The sequence below is a fragment of the Olea europaea genome, unplaced genomic scaffold (genome assembly GCF_002742605.1).
Source record: "Olea europaea var. sylvestris unplaced genomic scaffold, O_europaea_v1 scaffold2039, whole genome shotgun sequence".
Classification (NCBI taxonomy): Eukaryota; Viridiplantae; Streptophyta; class Magnoliopsida; order Lamiales; family Oleaceae; genus Olea; species Olea europaea.
In genome coordinates, this window is record NW_019238293.1 from 40,236 (window position 1) to 60,846 (window position 20,611).

Below are 20,611 nucleotides of genomic sequence, written 5' to 3' on the forward strand. Positions count from 1 at the left end.
GTGTTTTCATAAAGAAAACAAATATTGGATTTGCAATTGTGGCAATTTATGTTGATGATTTAAATTTAATTGAAACTCTTGAAGAGCTCAAGAAAACTGCAGATTATTTGAGAAATAAATTTGAGACGAAAGATATGGGGAAAATCAAATTTTGTCTTGGATTACAAATTGAACATTTTTCAGATGGATTACAAACAGTTATATCATGGAGATCTGTGAAACAATCCTTGACAGCAATATCCTCAAATCATTCTGAGATTATTGCAATCCATGAAGTAGGGCGAAAATGTGAATGGTTGAGGAATATGACCCATCATATCCAATCATCATGTGGAATGACTTCAACAGAAGATAGTCTAACAATTTTGTTTGAAGATAATGCAGCTTGTATCGCACAACTCAAGGGAGGCTATATCAAAGGCGATAGGACGAAACATATTTCTCCAAAATTCTTTCATACACATGAGCTTCAGAAGAATGGTGACACTGATATTCAACAAATTCGCTCAAGTGACAATGTGACTGATCTATTCACAAAAGCGCTGCCAATATCTACATTCAAGAAATTAGTTCATGAGATTGGAATGCGTCGACTCAAAGATTTTCAGTGATCAACATCAGGGGGAGTAGCTGTACTATTTTTCCTTCGCTTAGGTTTTATCTCATTGGGTTTTCCTAGCAAGATTTTAATGAGGCAGCATTTAATTTTAATATTCCAAAATAACTGTACTCTTTTTCCTTCATTTGATTTTTTTTCCCATTGAGTTTTTATCAAACAAGGTTTTAACGAGACAGATATTTTGTAATATGTCATTCAAGGGGGAGTGTTGTAAATGGAAAGTCCATTAAAGTTTATTGGTGAATGACATTTGTACCCCTGTAGCCCTGAAAATTATTACCATTGTATCCCTGATTCTTATTTATAAATATAGGGCTTTGATTTTCAATAATATACACAAAAAAATTTATTAAGTTTTCTCTATTCTCTTTGAGTTTTCTCTATTCTCTTTTCCTCTCATTTTATAATACTTTTCACTTTTTATTTACATATATTAATTAGAATCACTAGTCCTTATAATTGTAATACCATTATAATTTTTTTTTTGGAAAGTGACCCAATATTATTTTATCGAAACAAACACATAATTTTCATTTAAAAAAAAGGTTGAACACCAATTTTGAGGGCCCCCGCCCCGTCCCTAGAGCTTTGTGAGGGAGGTAAATTGTGGGATGTGCTCCAGCAGGTCAGGGAACAAGAGCTACTGTACACTGCGCCTACAAGGAGTCCAATTCTATGTCTCATGAATTGATCCTCCACACTGTGGCTGCTAGCAAAAAGTGAAATAACCACACTCTTGTCCTTTGCACCATTGGTATAATCGCCTTAGCGAATATTTGTTGAAAGAGGGTTATAAAAATGACGATATCTGCCCATGTGTTTTCATAAAGAAAACAAATATTGGATTTACAATTGTGGCAGTTTATGTTGATGATTTAAATTTAATTGGAACTCCTGAAGAGCTCAACAAAACTGCAGATTATTTGAGAAATGAATTTGAGATGAAAGATTTGGGGAAAACCAAATTTTGTCTTGAATTACAAATTGAACATTTTCCAGAGGGTTTATTTATTCATCAATCTACTTATACAGAAAAATTGTTGAAACGCTTTTATATGAATAATGCACATTCATTGCCATCACCTATGGTTGTTCGATCATTTGATGTGAAAAAAGATCCATTTCGTCCACTTGAAGATGGAGAAAAGATTCTTGGTCCTGAAGTACCATACCTTAGTGCAATTGGAGCATTAACTTATCTTGCAAATTGCACTCGACTTGACATTGCTTTTTCTGTAAATCTCCTTGCAAGATATAGCTCTACACCAACTCAAAAGCATTGGAATGGTGTTAAACATATTTTTCGTTACCTAAAAGACACTATTGATATGGGACAATTTTATTCTCAAAAGTCAGGATCTGCTTTAGTGGGATATGCAGATGCAGGTTATCTCTTCGATCCACATAAAGCTAAATCACAAACAAGATATGTGTTTGCACATGGAGGAACAGCTATATCATGGAGATCTGTGAAGCAATCATTGACAGCAACATCCTCAAATCATTCTGAGATTATTGCAATCCATGAAGCAGGGCGAAAATGTGTATGGTTGAGGAATATGACCCATCATATCCAATCATCATGTGGAATGACTTCAACAGAAGATAGTCTAACAATTTTGTTTGAAGATAATGCAGCTTGTATCGCACAACTCAAGGGAGGCTATATCAAAGGCGACAGGACAAAACATATTTCTCTAAAATTCTTTCATACACATGAACTTCAGAAGAATGGTGACATTGATATTCAACAAATTCACTCAAGTGACAATGTGACTGTTCTATTCACAAAAGCGCTGCCAACATCTACATTCAGAAAATTAGTTCATGAGATTGGAATGTGTCAACTCAAAGATTTTTAGTGATCAATATCAGGGGGAATAGCTGTACTATTTTTCCTTCGCTTAGGTTTTGTCCCATTGGGTTTTCCTAGCAAAGTTTTAATGAGGCAACATTTAATTTTAATACTTCAAAATAACTGTACTCTTTTTCCTTCGTTTAATTTTTTTTTCCCATTGAGTTTTTATCAAACAAGGTTTTAACGAGGCAGATATTTTGTAATATGTCATTCAAGGGGGAGTGTTGTAAATAGAAAGTCCATTAAAGTTTATTAGTGAATGATATTTGTACCCCTGTAGCCCTAAAAATTATTACCATTGTATCCCTGATTCTTACCTATAAATATAGGGCTTTGATTTTCAATAATATATACAAAAAAGTTTATTGAGTTTTCTCTATTCTCTTTTCCTCTCATTTTATAACACTTTTCACTTTTTATTTACATATATTAATTAGAATCACTAGTCCTTATAATTGTAATACCATTACAATTTTTTCTTTTTGAAAGTGACCCAATATTATTTTATCGAAACAAACACATAATTTTCATTTAAAAAAAAAAAAGGTTGAACACCAACCTTGAGGGCCCATCGCCCCGCCCCTAGAGTTTTGTGAGGGAGGTAAATTGTGGGATGTGCCTCAGCAGGTCAGGGAACAAGAGCCACCTGTACACTGCGCCTACAAGGAGTCCAATTCTATGTCTCATGAATCGAACCCGCACACTGTGGCTGCCAACAAAAAGTGAGATAACCTCACTCCTGTCATTTGCACCATTGGGTTATGCCTCGAGAGGCCATAATTTTCATTGTTATTTATGCTTAGCGCTGTTAAATGCCTAAACGGTTAAACTCGAACTAGGAATTCACATGCCTATCTCGGTCCAGTTTTGTGTTGGGGCCATTGCCACTTTTCATTTGGAAAATTTTACATATTGGTCATTGATGTGTACAAAAATTATAGCCCGACCCCGAATTTTCAAGCATGGCCCGAGGTCAATACCTCGACCACTCTCATCTTCAAATATCCTTTAAAAAGTGGTCGGGCCTAATAATCTGGCCCTGCTAAAGTCAGTCCCACATGCCAAAATATTGTCATCGTCTCGAGCCTTTTTACGTGTTTTAGTCCTCTTATAACTCAATTACTCTATTTGATGAGGATAAGGACTCTAAATGGTTGAATCCTTCTACAACTCAACCACTAATGTCTATAAATACAAGACCCAGCCCCATTATTTTGGTACGTTTTTACAATTCAATTACAATACATACTTTTACATAATTTTCCCGTCTGACTCAAGTATCGGAAGGGCGACGAGGACACACCTCATTGCCTTTGTTTCAGGTACTGGAAGGCTCCGTTCATGCTCGATCTCAGTCCTCAATCTTGAGAAATCAACAGATACAATTTTTGGTATCATCATTGGCGCCGTCTGTGGGAATTAGGTACAACAACCATGCTTTTACCACATCAAAAAGCCACGGCAAAAGAGATATCTTCCGATCAGTCTTCTGCTTGAAATTGGAAAAGGCATCAATCAAGAATGGACTTAATTTTCTCTCGATAAGAAGGGTGATTTTGCCCCCTTATGCATTCGCCGCACTTATCACCCGTACCACCACCTTGCCGCCCCCTTGCCACAATGAAACTGTCCTCTACACCGATGTCCTCTCGCCAAAAACACAATCCAACAAATAACCAATCCAAATATTCAATCTAAAGACAGAAATTGGTGCAAATTTGCCTCGATCTGCGTACCCTATACAAACCGATTTCGCCACTTTCGGCAACACCCATGGCCGTCCACCACCTATCATCTCCCATCATCTATACTACCATCCTAATGTATTAACATCATTAAAAAAAAAGCCAAGTTAGTACGCACAATGAGGCAATAGCGCCTTTTCCAATTGTACGGGTCCTCCGTCATTTTTCCACGAAATTATCGCTAATCGAGCATCTAGCATTCTCATACGACCTTGGTTATACATTCAATTGATTCGATTCAGCCTCTAAACAATCCAATTTTTTCAAATCAATTTTGTCCCAATTCGCTCGCCTACCGTGACTGTCGTGTCCTCTTCAATTGATGGATCTTGCACCATTATGCAAGCCAATTGCCAACAACCAAATGCTCAGCTATCATACGACAATGGGTGTGGAACCAATTGAAGCAAAATCAACCACCAAGAAAGAGGAAAAATGCCACTAGAAGAATCATCGCAACTTTTCAGTTAGCCGTCCACTTCGATGTCGTTTCTTGAAGTTCTATCCTTAAAAAAAAAACTTCGCACTGGATTTGAAAAAAATGAATGCTTAGAAAGATGAAACTTGTTAAGGTTTTGATGTGCACACAAGTTGTTTGAGAAAATTTCCAAGAAAGTTCAAATTTCTAGTAATGAAAATTAAGGTAACCGTTGCTCAATACAGCCTCCGGCAGTCAGCAGTCATCGTTGAGACCACCTTCGGTAGCCACTATATTCGGTGACCTATGGTAGATTCGAAAGTTCTCACCGAAGTGGATAGTAGCTTTGATGACAACGAATGAACACGGCTGCCCCTTTTCTCTTCTATTTCTGCTTCAGAGGTTATTTTACATACCTGACTTGTGGAGGACATGGAGCTTTCGACCGTGAATAGAGGTAGAATAGAAGAATGGTGAGGTTGTTTCAAAAATATTGCAGTTGGAGATAGAGCTTAGCTGTTGCCGATAATTTTGAAAATACTATTGGAATCAAATCAAAAAGGGCGTATGCCAATATTTCGACGGAGTTAGGCCAATATTTCACGTAGATTGAGCCCAACAATTCATTTCCATTGGGCCATTTCTATTGTTAGAGAATTATTGCCATTTGGTCTCTTTAATGGGCTGCCATTCAAATTGTGGAAAGTTGGGTTGCTTTATTTTCATTTGGGCCTTATCACTCTTTAGCCCGTCTAAGCTTATGGCTTCGATTGGGCCTAAATCTGGTCTTCTTCACATGGGACCATAAATGGGGAGTTATTTTCTTCCCGTTCGGTACATCTTTTGGATTCTTTTCCTCTTACCCGGGCTTCCACAATTGTTTCAAATAACTTGGAGGCTACACGTGCTCATGCTCTCGAAGAACACCGATTCATCTATATCGACCTACAAAAATAATTATGGGTACTATAGCTTGGATAGAGGAACCGGTCAGTCGATGACATACAGATCGACATCAACAACTTATAAAAAGGGAAGCAATCATTTTAATTATTTTGCTTTCATTCCTATTTTCTTACATCTTCATCATCATGCTTATAATTTCTTTTGCTCAAATCAAACTGGTTTGCATTTATCTAACACATCTGCCATTAATTCCACGCCACATTTTGTGAAGTTTTGCACTTGAAGCTTGCTTTAGTTGGGCTGCTAGTCACCAATTGCACTTTGTTAGGTTTGATATGAGTGGGCCAATTGCTTAAATTTTTAACAATAAATTGGCCAGCTCACTATTCTCAGAATGTCATTATGAATTTGGTGTCTTGGATAAGGAAAATATGCACGAACTCCCTTCATCGACAAACAACCCCATAAATTTTTACATTTATGAATGAGTTAGTGCTTAAAGTAATTTTAGAGTATGTTTAAAGTTGGCGTGAGTAACATACTTTTCACGTGGCATGCTAGGAGATTAATTGCTTTGAGAATCATGCTCTTTAGGTGGTCGGTTTAAAAACCAATTGGATTTAATAGCATATTTTAATATGATTAACTTGAATCTACATGATAATAACTCCTCTAGTCCATTACCTGATTATTTTGGAGCATTTTGACTGTGCAAATCTTAAATTCAGGAGATAAAAACTTCAATGCAGTTACTCGTGTTGGTTGCGCCTCACTCGTTGCGTTTATTTAGGCTATCTCTGCATGACTAGTTATTTTTGAAGCTGTCTCCAGGATTTATTTTCCATGTGAACTTGTTGGCTTATATACACAGTTATATGATCATTGGCTCGAGTTTAACGAGCTCATCATCTAGGAAAAATAAATCTGCCACAACTTGAAATGAATGAATATTTAGGCTCAAAGTGCTAAATCGATGTTAAACGAGGAAAATAATTTCATTTGGTTGCCAGCGTGACCTCTTGAGGAGGATATGCCAATTGTGCTTCAATTATTAAATTCTCAAGCCACATGTTACAACTTGGGCAGAAAATCATGACCATGCATACCAAGTGTTCAATAGAAGGTCCCATTGATATTTCTCTTATTCAAAGCGCCTATTAATAATCATATTTATTTGAGGACCTCGCATTATTGGAGACGAGCTGAGCTCGAGATTCTCTTATCTATTAAATGTGAGCCTTAGCTCATGGTTTTCTTATTTATTGAAGGCAAGTCTCAGCTCGTGGTTTTCTTATTATTGAAGGCGGGCCTCAGCTCGTGGTTTTCTTATTATCAAAGGCAAGGCTTAGCTCGTGTCTTTCCCATTATTGAAGTCAAGCCCTGCTCCGCGCAGGCACACAAAGCCCTGCCCCGGGCAGGCACACCAAAGCCCTGTCAAGAGCAGGCACCAAAAAGCCTTGCTCCACACAGGTACACAAAGCTCTGTCCCGTGTAGGCACCACAAAGCCCTGTTCCGCACAGGCACACAAAGCCCTGCTCTGTGCAGACACCTAAAGCCCTGCCCTGGGCAGGCACACCAAAGCCCTGTTAAGAGTAGGCACCTCAACCTCGAGCAGGCACCAAAGCCCTGTCACGAGCAGGCACATCAAAAGCCTTGTCCCGTGCAAGCATCAAAGCCGTGTCCCGCGCAGGCATCTAAGCCTTGTCTCGCGCAAGCACAAAAGCCCTATCATTCGTAGGCACCTAAGTCTTGTCCTACGCAAGCACCTCTAAGTCTTGCAATGCATCAAGTAAAAACCCGACCATGGCCTATCCCGAGCTTGCTAGCTCGACCTATTCTCAAATTCAGCAGAGCAAAGATCGGAATATTATTTCACTTTCAACTCGGGGCCCTATCCTCGAGCTCAACGCATTGTCAAAAACCCAGCCGCAAGAGCTGGGGATATTATTTCACATTGGACCCGAGCTATCTTCTGGAGCTCAAATTATTGTCAAACCCCAGCCAACAAGCTTGAGATAAATATATTCAGAATAGGATTGAGCTTCCAATTAGCCTCCTATACGAAACTTTGTCTATTCGTCAAACTCATTACTTCCAAAACTTTTAGCAAAGCTTGAGGTTGAGCTCATTCATGCCAAATTCTTTTACAAGGTCGAAGTCGAGCTCAGTTCTCTCAAAAATTTCAACAAGGGCAGGATCAAGTCCTTTCTTTCAAAATTTCTAGTAAGCCTTAAGATCGAGCTTATTCCTTTCAAATTTTAAATAGTCAATACTTGCTATCCTAGACCTATGTGCTCGGGGGTCTATCAACTCGACATGAGCATGCCTATTCTAGAACTTAATATAATTATGCATCTCATGCCAGAAACTCCCACATTGCGCATGAGCTCTTGACACAGATGCACGGGGGCTTATGATGTGTACAAAAATTATAGCCCGACCCCGAATTTTCAAGCATGGCCCGAGGTCAATACCTCGACCACTCTCGTCTTCAAATATCCTCTAAAAAGTGGTCGGGCCTAATAATCTGGCCCTGCTAAAGTCAGGCCCACATGCCAAAATATTGTCCTCGTCTCGAGCCTTTTTACGTGTTTTAGTCCTCTTATAACTCAATTACTCTATTTGATGAAAATAAGGACTCTAAATGGTTGAATCATTCTACAACTCAACCACCAATGTCTATAAATACAAGACCTAGCCCCATTATTTAGGTACGTTTTTACAATACAATTACAATACGTACTTTTACATAATTTTCCCGTCTGACTTAAGCATCAGAGGGGCGACGAGAACACACCTCGTTACCTTTGTTTCAGGTACTGGAAGGCTCCGTTCATGCTCAATCTCAGTCCTCAATCTCGAGAAATCAACAAGTACAATTTTTGGTATCATCAGTCATTATATAAAACTAAATCAAAATTACTCTCTCATACATTCTCTAATTTTGGTAATTGAAACACAGCAACCATTACGAACACGCTACAATTAATGACATCCCAATTACTAAATATTTTATTGAACAAATTGGTAAAATTATTGACACTTATCTATTTTAACACAAAAAATATCCAACAAATCTCTATCATATTCTGAATCTTAAGGTAAAATGAAATTATCTAATTTTTTTTTTATTTTGTCTTGAAACTTTTTGAAAATTATTATTATTGTTGTTGTTGTTTATTTTATTATTATTATTATTATTATTATATTTTTTATTTTATTTTATTTATTTATTTATTTTTTGCGATTTAGGTTACTAAATTCCGTGTTCTGACAAGTTGGTGAAAAATTCCATGACAATCATATAACACGTTTTTAACACATTGTTCTGATTTATTTATTTATTTATTTATTTATTTTTCACTATATATGAAGAATATAAATATTTGAACCTCACCTTTGAACTACTTAATTTGGAGAGTTATAACAATTTTCTTCACTACTTAATCATGCATAATTTTCATTATCAATATCATGTGTATGTGTATAATATTGTATTATAGCGTCGTGTATTTTAGTATTTCAAATTTGATCCACGATCTTTTGAACCCGCTTCAAGCCATGAGATCTAATCAACCAGTCATATTGTATCAATATCACCACATAATTGATTGATATATAGTGAGATGAGCAAAATTGTACTTTGTAGGTTGTTGACATCTACAAATTATTGACAATGATATGTTTGTTGTCTTCTAAATTTTGTCAAACTATTTTCACAAATCAAATGCATTTCATATGTATTGATGTAATGTATTGTATGTTACATAAGCTTCTTTCACTTTAATAGTATGTCAAAAAATGTGTACTATTACATGTTACATGAAAAATATGATTTCGCCCTTTTATAAAGAAGACTCTATACTTTGTTTTTTTTTAGGGCCCCCACCACCCCACCTCTAGAGGTTTGTGAGGGAGATAAATCCCGGGATGTGTCCCAGCAGGTCAGAAAACAAGAGCTGTCTGTACATTGCGCCTATAAGGAGTCTAATTTCATGACTCAGGAATCGAAACTCCATACTGTTGCTGTTAGCAAGGTGTGAGATAACCAACAAGAGGACTCTATACTCTTTGTTGCATATACATGGGATATATCAGCAAATTTGAAATCACTAGCAATAATTTGGAGAGAGGACATTCCTGAAAATAAGTTCAAAAACTTTCAAATTGAAACTTAAAATTTCAGTTTTCATGTATTTTAGTTTTTCAGTTTTTATTTTAATATTCAGATTCAATACAAAATTTAATCTCATTATTATATTTATAACTTATGTTTAATTTGATTAATTTTCATTATGAGAGTATTGAATTTTTCTACTATAAAAGGGAGAAAATTTCCCATTGTTTTATACTCCACAAAACAAATACTTGAAAAATACTCTCTAATCATTTCAGATTATCTTTTCCTATAATTTTGGTAATTGATAAAGGTCTATTCTTTCTCTTCCTGTGATCGTGTCCATAAAAGGAGAATTGACTACAAGTTATAAGAGTATTATATTGGAGCCGTACAATGTTGAAAGTATCCACGTGAAGAGGAGGCTACATGACTTTATAACAGCGTTTATCGCGACTCTCTCAGACCAATTTTTCTAACTCTATTTTTTTTATGATGGGGTGAATCCGCAGTCGCTGCCCTTCGGGTGCGCATTAGGTAAACCCTCGGGCCGACTTAATAATCTGTAAACCACGTCAGTCAGGTAAAGCGCACTAGGCAAGCCCTGTACGACAAACTCGACCGAGAAAATGTTGGTAGGGAGAATCGAACTCATGATTAAAGTCTACGTGCTCACCGACTCCACTAACTCAGCCACCCCATGAGAGGCTTTTCTAACTCTACTTTTATATTTATATTATTTTATTCATGCTTATAGTTGATAATTTATTACAAATCACAAAATTTTACAACAATCTAAAGTCGTGTGGGTGGGTTGTGTAATAATGATTCGTGGTAGTTGTTAATATACCTACACTCATTATTATTATTATGCTTCAATTTTTATTTGATTTTGTTAAAATTTAGAATCTTTTACAATTTTCATTTTGAAACTTACTGCATAAATTTTGCATTCCAGGAGCTAATAAAATTTTTATTGATTAAATATTGCACTCTTCTAAATTGCTTTAATATTTTAATTTTAAGTAATTATTCCATTTTGATAATTTAGTTGAAAGTTTTGAAATCATATTATTTACTTGAATGCTGATCAATTAAAAAAGAACATTTTTAATTTTTAAACATTTTCAGATTTGAAGCATATAATGTTGCATGTCATTTGTTTTACTTATTGCTAATCAAGTCAACTTAAAACAAACAATTTTAACTTTTCAAAACATTTCCAGAATTTAAGCTGCTAATCAAGTCAACAACAGTAACAACAACAACAATAATAATAATAAACGTTCAGTGCATTGTTAATATAAAATTAATTGTGACTATTGCATTTGAAACTTCAATATTCATTTAATCTCTTATTCACTTGGAATATTCGTTGTGACTATAAGGAATGAGTCTTAAACTCTTTCGCAGCAAAATTCCTCCTCAAATGAGCTCTTACTTTGATATTGCCATTATCAACACGTTAGGTAGATATCACTGGTGTTGGACAAAACTTTTGAACTGAATCGAATAAAATCGGGTCAGACCCAAATTGAATCGAATTGAGCAATTATTTTTAAATTAAATACCTGAACTTATATCTAAATAAAAAATGGACGGATTCAGTTCGGTTCTCGATTCTATATTAAGAACTGAATAATCGAACAGAACCGAATCTCTAGAATTTTTTAAATTTATTTATCCTAAATAAGCAAAATTATTTTATTTTTAAAATAAATTTACTAACTAATTAATTTAGCTCAAACCTAAAATATGATTTTCCTATTTTATTTTTTTTTAATTTTCAGCCCAGGTCCAATTTAATTAAGAGGAAATTAGGCTCCCTACTTTAAAAAGTGAACAAAATAGATTAATACGCTTAAACAAACTAAAACATATAATGACCGTAATAAATTACGCCCTAAATCTTCCAAAACCCCCAAAACCAACCGATTGCTGAGAGAAATCCTATATCTGCAATCCATCCAAACCACGGATTTCACTCTCCTCTCATTTCTCACGACTTTATCAGGTGCCTTAGCCCTCACTCTTGTCTCTCCCGCCTTCCACGACTGGTGCCTCTCACTCTCGCCTCCCAGGACACAAATCAATATATTTCTGTAAGGACTTTTTTTTTGTTACATTTAATTTTTAATTTTCATTGACGACGTATGTTTTCTGATTTTATGTTTAAGGGGTTGGTCATAGATTGTTAATTGAACTCGGAAGCGGTCTTTTTGGTAATCTTGGAGGCTTTATGGCTTGGTTTTGTGAATTTTAGTTCTCCAGCGCTTGCCTCCCTTTTCGTATCTAGATTAAAATGATATAAACTTTGATTTTGATTTTTGATTCAAGTTAAGTTCCCCTGTTCAAGTACGTTTTTCATTCGTGAAGATGATTGTGTGAGAATTGATGTGGTGGAAGTGGAGCGTTGAATAGAGAAATGTAAATTTCTCTGTTGATGAAATGGGATTCGTGGCATTAATGTTTTATTATCGCTTAAACATGGACGCCAACACCTCCAATAACTAAATATAGGCTATCAAGGCCAAAAATGGAGGCAAATTCCCAAACCACTAGAAGAAATCCATAGCAACAAAGCCAGCTGTCGAGAAGGCACCCAAATTCTACCCAGCTGATGATGTTAAGAAGCCGCTTTCCAACAAGCACAAGCACAAACCCACAAAACTTAGGGCAAGTATTACTCCAAGGACAGTGTTAATTATATTGACCGGAAGATTTAAGAGGATGCGTGATGTTCTCTTGAAGCCGCTTGCTTCTGGATTGTTGCTTGTAACCAGACCATTCAAGATCAATGGCGTTCCTCTACAACGTGTCAACCAAGCCTACGTTGTTGCTACTTCCACAAAGGTTGACATCTCTAGGGTGAATGTGGAGAAGCTCGATGACGAGTACTTGGCTACACAAGCTGAGAAGAAGAAGGGTGAGACTGAATTCTTTGAGGTAAAAAAAGAGGAGAAATGTGCTTCCAATAGAGAAGAAAGATGACCAAAAAGCTGTTGATACAGAATTGTTAAAAGCTATTGAGAGCGTTTTAGAATTGAAGTTCTAATTGGGAACGAGATTCTCTCTAAAGGCAGGAATGAAATCTCATGAGCTCGTCTTTTAGATGTATTTAACTTATTTGGTTACTCTTGTTCCTGTATTTTATCTTCCTTAATTTTGCATCAGGGATTAATCTTAGAACATAGTTTTTATCTGTTATAAAAAATAAAGTTTTGTTGTTGTCACTTTTTTTTTTTATCTATTTTCTATCACTTTTTTTTTTATTTGTGTAACTTTTTTCTTTTAATTTGTGCCACTTTTTTAAATTCATCACTTTTTTAAATTTTTGCAAATTTTTTTGAATTTTTGTTACTTTTTTTAGTGTTTGTCACTTTTTTTTCAATCGTCTTTTTAAATTTCTAGCACTTTTTTAATGACGAACATCATTTTTTAAATAAAAGTGATGTTATATATAATTTTTTAATAAAAAAATGATACTAAACTTTTAAAAGTAACATTGTGTCACTTTTTTAAAAAAATAAAAATAAAAAATAACACTTTTATTAAAAAGTGACGTTGTGTCACTTTTTAATTTTATACAGTAATTTTTATTTCTAAAGAATTTTTCATATGATTTATGTTACTTTTTTGAATTCGCCAATTTTTTTTTTAAATTTTCGTCACTTTTTTGAATTTTTGTCACTTTTTTAGTATTTGTCACCATTTTTTATTTTATTTTTGCCACTATTTTTAATATTTGTCACATTTTCAGTCATTTTTTTTTATTTCTATCACTTTTTTTTTTAACGACAAGCATCCCTTTTTAATAAAAGTGACGTTGTATGTCATTTTTAATAATAATAATAAAAAAGTGATACTTAACTTTAAAAGTGGCATTGTGTCACTTTTTAATATTGACTTCACTTTTTTTTATTGTTTGCCACTTTTTTATTTTCAGTCACTTTTTCTAATCTGTGCAGCTTTTTTTTTTTTTTTTTATTTTTTGTCACTTTTTTTAAATTCGTCACTTTTTTATATTGTTGACACTTTTTTAAATTTTCATATTATATTTTCCTAACATAATCAATACTTGAATCGTCTTGGACATGCTGATTATGTTAAGAACTGCCACTATACTCGTGTGGATTGTTCTGAATATGCTGATTATATTAAGAATATAATTATTGGTGTTGCACAAATGGACGGTGCTATTTTTGTGTTTGTCATTTTTTTGAGTTTGTGTCACATTTTTTGAATTTTATCACTTTTCAAGTGTTTGTGTCACTTTTTTTAAAAAATGTGACAATTTTTATAACAAAAGTGACATTGTGTCACTTTTTTCATTTTAGACAGTAATTTTTTGGTTTTCATATGATTTTTCAAAACATCTCTAATTTTAAGGGTATTTTTGTAAGTTGCCCTTTAATCAAATTGATATAAGTTTTACCAAAATTTATTTTTCTACATTAATTATGTTTCTATAGTAATGGAGAAATCGAATTGGAACCTCCGCTACGCCTCTCTTCATTATTATGAGTTCACTATCTTCTTCTTGTGATTTTAACAATCAAATTTATTAATAACTCAACAAAAAGAGGCACAAAAGATACATAAAATTAGACTACGTTATTTGTAAGAGTTAAGATTGATATATCATTAGTTAAATTAATGTAGTATTATTATAAATATTAAAAAAAATTAATTATTGTTTGAATTCGAGGATTCGAACTAAACCAAACCAAACCAAACCAAAACGAATGGAATCGACTTGAACGGTTCATAATTAAATTTGGATCCGACGGTTTTACTTACTCAATATCCAAAATTTCGAGTTTGATTAACTGAACTGAATTGAACCATGTCCAGTCCTGGATATCACTTTTGAAATTGGCATATAAAACCTCTAGTGCCGAACTGCATTCTATAAACATCAATTTTCGTGGAGAACAAATAAAAAGACTTCAGATCCATGCGCATTGATGTCTAATTAAAAGATGATCAAGTTCATAATTCATCTTCAACGAATTTTTTCTGTAACTTAAATTTTTATCTCTGAATATTTAATAGAAGGGAGAAAAAAAACTAACAAATGGGAGAAATAGAAAGAGAGATGAAGTTTAAATTTTACTGACCTACTCCATTTAATGAAGTCTGTACATCTAGATGATCTCTTCAAAATGTCAATTTTTTCTTGCGACATCAAGTAGAATAGTCCCCCTTAGATTTCATTCAAAATTAATTCTTGTAGACATATGTCTACTTTTGCTTATTAACAAATATTTATGTGATTTACATTAGCACTGAATATGCTCTTAAAAATAGGGTGACCTACTACACTTATTTAATTAATGTTAAATTGAAAATTAGATATTATAAATTTATTCATACTCATTGACTATTGCATATACTACTAACTACTATAATATAAGGATTATTACTCATCAATAAACTTGCATATCATTAAAAAGTTAAAAACTCAGATAAAAATTCAGATGAACTATATAGTTAACTTGGTAATTTTGTTCAAGAAATTCACATGAACTATAGTTAACTTATAATGAATTATGTAATTTTTTTTTTAATCACAAATACGAAGTTTTTTTTATCTGAAATATATAGTCAACTTCATAATTCATTTTAATTTGATGATTTTTTTTTTTTTTTTTGGAAAATGTGTGATTGAAATGTAAAAAAAAATTATGGTCAATTTGTAAAATTATTTTGGGAATAATGTGTGTTTGAAAATAAACTTGATGAAAAACGATTTTCAAATAAGTTGTGCTAAACATACGCTAAACTAGAATGTCATCTGGGAAAAAAAAGAAAAAGAAAAGAAAAAAGAAAAGAAAAAGAAAAAGAAAAATGATGATATAGCAAACAAATAAATATCATATTTGTGAAAAGACTTATAATGAATGAGCGAAATAATTAATAAAATTAGACAAATCATTAATAAAATAGAGATAAAAGTTTGTAGTTAAATTGATATTTACTTGTTACGAGCAACAAGACCCCTAATTCCTTGCGATAAAAGATTTATATAAAATTTCCTTCAAGGGTTTAACATTTTTTAAAAATAAATAAAATATAAAAACCATTTTGAGAATTTTCTTATATTTTCAAATGTTGAACTAGTCTGAATATACATTCGGAGAAAGCAAGCCAAGATGGGAATTTACAATGATTTGGGTTTAAGCGGGTCGGGTTCGAACCTAGATCGAATGTAATTATCCAAACGGACCAAATCCAACAACACAATTCAACATGAACCTTATCCAATTTTGACTGGCCCGTTTAAGCCCCATTTTCAATTTTAAAGAGAAATTGACACTAGTACCACTAATGTATTGTTATTAACGCTTTCAACATTTCCTAGACTTCAGTTGTAACACTTCTTTTTAATGTAAATAAACATTTTTTAAAAATGGTCTAGTTTAAGGGGAAAAGGCTGAAATGGGTAGCTCTTTTTTCTTTTTATTTAAATATATATAAATAAGTAGTGAATAAGTAAGTAATATTCGTATTGATAAAAGTGACTTATTTATAAGCACGAGCCAACATAGGTTGAATGTCTATGTCACGGACCATAATGCCCACTTTTTAAATGTTTTCTTTCTTATCCTTTTTACCAAACTAAATAAGTATCCACTAGAGACATTCTAAGACAAAATATTAAAATAATAGTTAAATCACGGTAGTCATCCTCGTCAATATTTAACGACTACTCTAATGACTTAAATAGTTGGACATTCCATATACTGGAATTCTCACATCCTTCCAGTTCAAGGAAACGAATACAAGCAAATGACACACGGTGAGAATTATATCCACCTACAACTCCAAGTTCTTTCACCATGGAAAAAGAATTAGTGTCGAATATGATTAAGCTCCACATACTCCAACAACTGCTAATGCAATGCAATTTTCTGGCAATCATTGTTTGATTTAGTAATGCATTCATTTTCAAACAAATTGAAACATTGAAAAGGGAAACCAGAACAATATCGTGAATCCATGATTGAAGAAATGCAGCTAAACGTTAGCAGAAACTAGAATAAATCAATTCCTAGTATGTTATCTAGGTAAAGTAGTATAACCTGTAAATAATCTACTGAACACGCAACAAAGCAAATTTGAATATGGATTTCTCACAGCATATCTCGCTAGACACCTGCAGGAATAGTATGAGAAATTGGATATTGTCGTCCATTTCTTGATGACATCGATGCTTTGATTGATTGATCAAAACCAGAATCATCAATGGAGCTAGTGATACCCTTAGTTTCTGCTTCCTTCGATTTTCCTTCGTCAAAATGGGATGATACAAATTCATCATCCACATCTTCTTCAGACAGATAATTGAAGAAATCCTCCCCCGAATCAATGCTACAATAATCATGAAATGAGCTACTACTTAATTCATCATCACTTTCATATACTAACAAAAATGATTCAATCTCATTCAAATCTTCAGCCTCCTCGAATTCTTCATCCCCATCCTCAACGACATCCACACCTTCTAAAAATGGATGATTCAATAACATTTCTGCTGTCAATCTAAACATCGGTTTCTTCACAAAACAACTCTTAAGGAAATCCCTTGCCTCCTTTGATATATCATTCGGAATTTTTGGCAACCCTTCTTTAATCTTACGAAGAATATCTACTGCATTTGATTCCATTTCCCCATCCCAAGGAGGTTTCCCAGTTAACATCTCAAGAACCATACACCCAAATGCCCAAATATCAGATGGAAACTCCTGCACATTATCCACCACAGCCTCGGGAGCCAAATACCGTGGAGTCCCCCTCCAGCAAGGCTCCAATTTCCTCTTCTTGTTCCCCTGCGACCTCTTTGCCAACCCAAAATCGCCAATTTTTGCCCTAAACTCAAAAACCCCGGTTCTTCGGCAACTATGAACAAGTAAAACATTATCCGGTTTTAAATCACAATGAACATAACCAGTACCATGAATATGATTCAATCCTTGAAGTACAGACCTTGCATATACCCTAACTTCAGATTCAGACATTCCATGGCCACCCAATTTCTTGATCCTATCCGCTAATGTTCCACCAGAACCATACTCCAAAAGCAGATTAAACACCATCAAACCATTCTCCCCCGTTGTTGTCTCTTCACCAAAACACCTAATTATGTTAGGGCAACCTTTGACATTGCTGTAAACCTCCCTCTCCTTCTGAATTGAACCAGAAACTGAGACCTCGGCAGATTTTACAGCCATCACAGAAGGTAAACAACTGTATTTTGATCTGGGATTCTTCGAAGTAGCCAAATAAACACGCCCAAAACCCCCTTTTCCAATCATTGCACCCCTAAACCATGCAACCCCGTCTCCATATTTCGGTAAACCCTTTTCTTGAATCTTTTCTTTTCCCTTCCAATCCATTGTACCTTCCTCTATATATCCTCTATACCTATTTACTGATTTTTCTTGAAATTGAATCAAATACGAACCTAAATTGACAACTTCAAATGATTGAATTGAACGTTACTGAGAATAAATGAAGAACCCTATTAGTTTACTGAGTTTTCTTTTCCTCCTGTTTTGAGGCTAACAATTCAGGAAAATTTAGTGTGAGAATGGGGTAAAAGAATTAAACAATCACGCTTCTTGAAAGGAAATATCGTAACAGGAATAACGGCCGTATGTCGTGTGGGTGATTTCCTTGGACAATTGACAACCCATTTTGGTTATGTCAGGCAATACTTATTCTATAGAACAAGATTGCTACAAGGAATCTTCGCCAAGATTATAACTGTAATAACCCTAAATGGAAGTCACTTCTAAACTGGATTACCTTGATAAGAAAAAGTACCTAATATCCTTTTAAAGTTAAGAGGCACACATTTTTTACGAACGATTTAAGAGACTCGAGAATTAATATTTACAAGTTATCCCTATTTAAGAGTAGCATTTACAACGTCTAAATTTTTCTTAGCTAGTTTATTTCACTGAATTAGTCTTCTGCTTTGTCACATTCGCAATAGAGATCCTATAAAAAATTAGGAGTTTGCTGTTTGTACTGTCATGCCCGACTGTACGTATAGCAAAACCCAAAAATTAGAGTATTTTTATTTGGATATTGATGTTACAAGCACGTTAGGTGGACTCAAAATTTTTCCTTACCGTGATATTCTCATATTGGAAAATAATGAAGGTATTGAAATGTTAAGTACGGTTACAACCATTTTTACCTAGGTGAGGCAGTGACTATAAGGAATGAGTCTTTTACTTAAATCCTTCCACAACAAAATTCCTCCTCAAATGAGCTCTTACTTTGATATTACTATTATTAGCACGTTACGTAGATATAGCTATTGAAATTGGCATATAACACCTCTAGTGCATTCTACAAATAGCAATTTACGTGGAAACCAAATAAAATGACTTCAAATACATGCGATATTGATGTCTAATTAAAAGAAAATTAAGTTCATATTTTGTCTTCAACGAATTCTTTCTGTAACTCAAATTTTTATCTCTGAATTTTTAATAGAAGCAAAAAAGAACAAATGGGAGAAATAGAAAGAGAAATGAAGTCTAAATTTTGCTGACCTACTCCATTTAACAAAGCCTCTACATCTAGATGAAGCTCTTCATAATGTCAATTTTTTCTTGCCACATCAGGTAGAGTAGTCCCACTTAGATTGCATTGAAAATGGATTTTTGTAGATATTGTCTATTTTTGCTTATTAACAATTTGTTATGTGATTCATATTAGCATTGAATATGCTCTTATAAATTGGGCAGCCTTCTAGACTTATTTAATTTATACTAGACCTTGTACGAATAATGTTAATTTGAAAATTAGACATTATAAATATCTTTATATTCAATTGACTATTTCATATACTACTACTAACTACTATAATATAAGAATTATTATTGTAGCGAAAATCCCTCTATAAATTTTGATTTCGGGCTCAAAAAACAATCAAACGAATACCGATTTACCTCGACTTGACTGAAGACTTTCGCCTTCACTTTGGACAGCCCTCTTTGCCTCTCCGGTGACTCTCTATTTAGTGTCCACAAAGAACATGTGGTGGTGACTACAATGGAAGAAAGAATGGACAACAATGGTGAAAATCTCTCTCCCTTTTTCCCCAAGACCGGCTGCCCCCTTTCACTCACCATTGCACGTTCAATCACCCACACAGAAAATTGCTGGAATAGATGGATATATATAGGTATAATTTAGATCACTCCAATTGGGTCTAGAGTTCAATAAGAAGGCTACCAATTAACCTAAACTAATGGGTCAATTTCAACTCTATATTAATCACTAAATGGTCCAACTAACCAAATAATCATCCAACCCAAACCCGAGCCATCCAAAAGTGTAGTTCGTCTCCGTACCGAGCCAACTCCATGGTATCGATAAATAATCCGACGACTGTTTTAAATCATCGCCCGAATTATTGGGTATCAAAAAACTCAACAATTACTCATCAACAAATTTGCATATCATTAATAAGTTAAAAAACCCAATAAAAAAATCAGATGAACTATGTAGTTAACTTGGTAATTTTGTTCAAGGAATTCACATTAACTATAGTTAGCATTGTGATAGGGTTTTTTCTCTTAAAAATTACATTAAATATAATTAAGTGGTAAACTCCGGTAGTCACTCATGACTCAAGTAAAAATTCATTATACGTTGCGTGACAATATGTGCTTTCACCAACCTTAATTGCGTCGATAATGTTTTTAAAATCAAATGTTGTAAGAGCTTTCTGAGTGCTTTAGATTCATGAACTTACGGAAATGGACCGTGGAACATAATAATATGCAATTAATGCTATTTTTGAAAAATAAAGTATTAATTCAATATTTAATTAAAAGGTAATATTAATTAATGGATAAAGCTACATTTATCTACACATTTTTACCGAATCTTTTACCTACACTTACAATAGGAGGGCGGGTCCCA

General features: G+C 34.0%; 1 protein-coding gene and 1 pseudogene across 1 annotated transcript; one reads left to right on the top strand and one right to left on the bottom strand.

The window, feature by feature from the left end:
* Positions 1-8,191: 8,191 nt before the first annotated feature.
* LOC111379813 lies at positions 8,192-12,834 on the top strand (annotated as a pseudogene).
* A 3,851-nt stretch (positions 12,835-16,685) lies between these two features.
* Positions 16,686-18,453, bottom strand: LOC111379820 (mitogen-activated protein kinase kinase kinase 17-like). Its single transcript, XM_023003254.1, has one exon. It carries the CDS (start codon positions 18,061-18,063, stop codon positions 16,816-16,818), a length of 1,248 nt encoding a protein of 415 aa, XP_022859022.1. The 5' UTR covers positions 18,064-18,453; the 3' UTR covers positions 16,686-16,815.
* Between the last annotated feature and the right edge of the window lie 2,158 nt (positions 18,454-20,611).